Here is a 5,232-nt window from a genome sequence, read left to right on the forward strand (position 1 = left end):
GTGTGTGTGTGTGTGTGTGTGTGTGTGTGTGTGTGTGTGTGTGTGTGTGTGTGTGTGTGTGTGTGGAAGGGGGGGATGAAACACCAAACCAATGTGCCAGCATCTGGACAATTAAGATTTATCTGTCTTTTCATGTCTCCCAAGAAGTATTGTTTTTTTATCCTTCTGCACAAGAATACATACTTCTATCCACACTCAGATAAAGAATCAATAAATTGAGTGAATTTCAATTTTGTAAAATTCGTATAAAGTCTTCACACAACTATTTTCATGTCCTCAAACCGGCATTTTTTTCTATTGATAATACTATACCTCTGCGTACGTAATTATAACGATGAAATTATTGTTGAGGTCATTTCAAACTCGTATTTCTTGATAAATCATCGGACCTCCCACGCCTCCTGAATCTTCTCCTTGGACTTTTTTAGTGGACTCCTTCGTTAAAGAGTGCCACTTACATGAATTTTCTCCCACGAAGAGCCCTCGTGGAGATACCTGGACAATACAAAATATAAAACATCAATTCATTACAGCACTGCATCGTTTCCCCAGGCCTCATCCACATAGGTATTCTGCTGATTTCACAATAAGCTGTTAATCAAAATAATGTCCATGAGTTGAAGTTAACAGATTACTTAGACGCCACATCTTATTTAGTACAGAAAAGAAAACACCCTCCACTTTGCCTCCTGCCCCTTTCAGGTGACACGCGATGGTGTGTTGCTCAAACAGTGTAACTAGAAGGTAAAGTTCAAATCTTTTTTAGTTCCAAAACCGTTACAGATGTCGTTCTGTAGGGCATCAATTCACCCTTTTATTGCTAAAATGTTTCCATCAGCATTTTGTTTGTTTGTTTCTTTGAGTAAAGAGAATCACATTGACACAACAATTGTCATTTAGCGCTGAGAAAAACAGAGAGGCAGACAGACAGAAGTAACAGAGGCAAAGTATAGAAGTAGGACCTACCTCCAACTACCCGCCATCAACGTTTGCACGGATGAAAATTTTAAACGAATAAATAATAATAATAATAAATAGCATTCGTATAGCGCATATCCCCGGTCAACAGCAGGCTCAATGCGCTTTACACTATATTATTACCCCAGCAGACCATAGAACACTCCGAAACATTTTCAGCTTCCCGGGAAGCATACAGCGAAAGCAGGTGATTAAACGCTCAAACACTAACAAACTGACAAGATTTTTCGCTGTCTATAGCCGGGTACCCATTCCCACCTGGGTGAAGTGAGGAAAATTTTGGTAAAGTGCCTTTCCCAAGGACACAACGTCGGGTCCCTGACGGGATTCAAACCCACGATCTTATGGCTGCGAGTCCGAGAGCCTAACCACTAGGCCACCGACGCCACAATTCACCCTTTGATAATAATATTATCTTTATCTTTTTAGATAATAAACCACCCCCGGCGGTACTACTGACTGAAGTGTCTTTAGGCCATTCCCTAAGGGGGTCATTAACCATGTTCTTATGCACAGTAGAATTGTAAATGTAAATGGGCTGATTCATCAATGTCATGCTCATAACTGTGCCTGAACCGCAACAGGGAACTGCTGCTTTTTCTTTCCTAATCCTTACCATTGTCATTTTACCTGTACTTCTTTTGTATGTTTGTCACACTCTTGTGACCTACTATTTCCGTCGTGCTTCGATATTCGAAGTAGACTTTGCGCTGTTGAAGCTAGGGAGTGAGCAGAGTAAGCCTGATTGCCTGTAAGGACTTCTCTGTTGACATCCACCCCATGGCGCTCATATGATCTTATACTGTTTCGAGCGCTGTAAAACCTCTACTAAAACAAACTACAACATTAATAATGAATAACAGCACACGTTGTCATTACTTCTCTCAGAATATCCCCAAAGAATCTTTTCCCCTTGTACGAGAGAAAATGGCAGAGAACCAGTTTGGGAGAACACGAGCAAGTACATGCTTCTACACAGCTGTGTAGAGGTTAACATCCTTCCACAGAGCAAGGGTAGACATTTATTATAACAAACGGAACTGCGAACTAAACCTTGCTAAAATCAATTTCGTTTCGGAAACATTTTTTTTGCCCGTAGAGATGTTTTTTCCCAGACCATTGTTACAGGGATAGGTCTAGAGTAGAACACCATAGGTATATTTCACATTCAACCGAGTCGGTTTTCTGGGAGCTTTTAGATAAAGCCGTTATTTGAAAGAAAGGCATCAAGGGGCATCTTACAACACAGTTTTGTTACGTTTCTTTATGTCTCTCCTAACTTTTAATTGAAATTTTACTAATTTTAATGCCTCAATCTTGGTTCTGATTAGAGGGTTCTCTTTATCTTTGATTTTCTCAAAACGTTAAAAACTATGACTGAGGTCTCTTTGCTTTCGTGTTCAGCCTTCAAAGGTCCTGACATTCTATCGCTTTAGCACTTAATTGCATCTTTTTGTCTGTTTAGAAACTTTATGAAGTCATCATTTGATTTTATTCCAGTCATTAATGTTTGTGTGTTGTTACATACGTAAAGCTCTGAAACTCGTCGCGCAAAAAGCCAAAGTACCAGCCGCGGCTAATAGTTTTTTAAAACGTAAAGGAATATGCATAAAAAACTTTAAATCTGTTTTTCTCATTTCATGATATTGTAATATTTTGGAGCTCTTTTCATCATAGCCTCGGTTCTAGAACAGATATCTTCGAAATTTAAATATCAGAATACTCAGACGTCTTTGCAATGAGATGGTTTCAAAAAGTCAAAATGTGAAGATGGCGACACATTTCCAAATTGTCTCATTTTGTTTTCACGCTGTCGCTCCCCCCAACCCCCCCCCCCCAACAAACAAAAACAACAACAAAAAACATAACAACAACAAACAAACCCACTCACACAGACACATGTGTCCTTGGGAAATGCATTTTGCACCCAGGTGGGAATTGGTACCTGGCCTTGAGCAGGAAAGTTGTTTGTTAGTGTTTTAGTGCCAGCAATCCGCTGCTTGCACTGTATGCTTCCCTGGAAGCCGAGAATGTTTCTGGGTTTTAGAGCCTGCGGGGGGTAATAATAGTTGCAAAGCGAATAGAGCATGCTGTAGAGAGCGTGGATGTGCTCCTTATAAGTACTATTTAAAAAAATTAATTATCAATATCCCCAATTTGGAAGCGACAAATGAGGTTTCTAGGACGCTTAAATCAGCATAAAGGATTTGAACATCAATAAAAAAGGGAGGCAAACGAGGCAGGAGGAGAACCAGAGAAATGCATTTGGAAAACCTGAACACAAGGGTGAGAGAGAATGGTGGATGCTCTGGTCTGGTTTTCTCGTTGTTTCGTTTCAAGTATCTTTACCTTCATCTCTCCTCTTCCTACATGTTGTATGCTAATATGTTGTAACATCCCCAAACTTCGGCACATGTATGACCTATCTGTGTTGTAAGTGCCGTAAAACGCTTACTAAGAGAGAGAAAGAAAGAAAGAGAAAGGAAGAAGGAAAAATGAGAGAGAGAGAGAGAGAGAGAGAGAGAGAGAGAGAGAGAGAGAGAGAGAGAGAGAGAGGAAGAAAAACAGAGAGATAGAGAAAGCGAAAGAGGAAGAGGGAGAGAAATCGAGAGAGAAAGAGAGAGAGAGAAAGAGAGAGAGAAAGAGGGAAAGAGAGAGAGAAAGAGAGAGAGAGAGCGAGTGCGAGAGAACGAGAGAGAGAGAAAGAGAGAGAGAAAGAGAGAGAGAAGGAGAGAGAGAGAGAGAAAGAGAGAGAGAGAGAGAGAGAGAGAGAGAGAGAGGAGGGGGGGAGGGGGGCTGACGCAGACGATCATTACTGGAACTTATGGGCTCTCGCGGTCTAGAGGTTAATGTGTTCGCCTCTCACTCAAAGGTCCCGGGTTCGAATCCGAATAGCAACGGAAGACTTTCTTCTCTAAAATCTTCTCCTTTCACACTCTTTCCTGCTTTTAACAATGTTCTGTCGTCTGCTTTCGCTCCCACTTTCTGCCCCCACCCCATCACCTCCTTCACCCCCTCCTCTGGGCCCTTGACTCTTTCTGCAGCCTTTCTACTGCTACTCTTTGGCTCCTTCTTACTGCTGTCTTTCAATCACACCCCTGATGTTATAGCAGATAACACCTAACCTTCTCGGATAAGGGCGAATAATATCGGAGGTCCGGTGTGCAAGTTGGGCACGTTAAAGACTCCTTGTAGGTCCGAAATCGATAAAATTAGGCTTCGGCCGCTACACGGGCAAAATTCAAAATTCCTACAAAACTAAAAATGTCTTAAAATGTCCCACGCGCTCATATCATCTTATGCAGTTACAAGCGCCGTAAAACACTGACCCCCCCAAAAAATCAAACAAAACCATCGGAAGTTTATACAATTGAATCTTTGTACTATTGGGTCTTTGTACAACTGGAAAAGGGGTCTCTCACGGCCTAGAGGTTAAGGTGTTCGCCTCTCATTCAAACGTCCCGCATTCAAATCCGGGTGAAACGGAAAAAAACATTCTTTTCTAAAATTGTCTCCTTTAACCTCCTTTCCTGCTCTCTAGCAATGTTCTGTCGTCTGCTTACGTCTTCACTTTCTGCCTCACCTCCTTTGCCCCCTCCTCTTGGCTCCTGACTCTTTCTGCCGCCCTTCTATTGCTATTCCTTGTCTCCTTCTTACTGCTGTCTTTCAGTCAAACCCCTGATCTTATGGAAGAAAGGATCTAAACCTAGCCTTCTAGGATAAGGGCAAAAAATCTCGGAGGTCCCGTGTGCAAGTTGGTGGTCTAAAATCGATAAAAGTAGGCTTCGGCCGCAGCCCGGGCAAAATTCAATATTTCCTACAAACTGAAAAGGTTTAATGTGTCCTGCGCGCTCATATGACCTTATGCAGTTGCAAGCGCCGTAAAACAATTACCAAAAAAAAAAAAGAAAAGAAAAACAACCCCATCCCCCCCCCAACAAAACAACACAAACAAACAAAAACGAAATCAAACAAAACCATCCGAACTTTGTACTATAGGACCTTTGCACCTTTGGATCTTTGCACTATTGAAATTTTATACTACTGGGAATCCCCAGACAGTGAAGATGGCCCCTCAAATAATGTCGGCGGTCCTGCTCTCCCTGATGGCAGTGTCCACCCACGGCTTCTCAACAGGCGCTCAAAACAACAACACGAACCCCATGAGCGCATTCTCCTCCTCATGTGCATCGGGAAACTTTAGGTGAGTAAAACACGGAGAGAGAAAGATAGATAGTAGATAGATAGATAGAT

The 5,232-nt window shown here is 41.9% G+C and overlaps 1 protein-coding gene across 1 annotated transcript in view; it reads left to right on the forward strand.

Moving 5' to 3' along the window:
- The window catches only part of LOC101862893, a 25,370-nt gene that overhangs the window by 2,805 nt on the left and 17,333 nt on the right, over positions 1 to 5,232 (forward strand). Inside the window, exon 2 of the mRNA XM_013087446.2 lies at positions 5,037 to 5,182. Within this exon, the coding sequence (XP_012942900.1) occupies positions 5,046 to 5,182 (137 nt within the window). The 5' untranslated portion in view covers positions 5,037 to 5,045. The remainder of the gene's footprint in view (positions 1 to 5,036; positions 5,183 to 5,232) is intronic.

This window comes from Aplysia californica, unplaced genomic scaffold (genome assembly GCF_000002075.1).
Source record: "Aplysia californica isolate F4 #8 unplaced genomic scaffold, AplCal3.0 scaffold00589, whole genome shotgun sequence".
NCBI lineage: Eukaryota > Metazoa > Mollusca > Gastropoda > Aplysiida > Aplysiidae > Aplysia > Aplysia californica.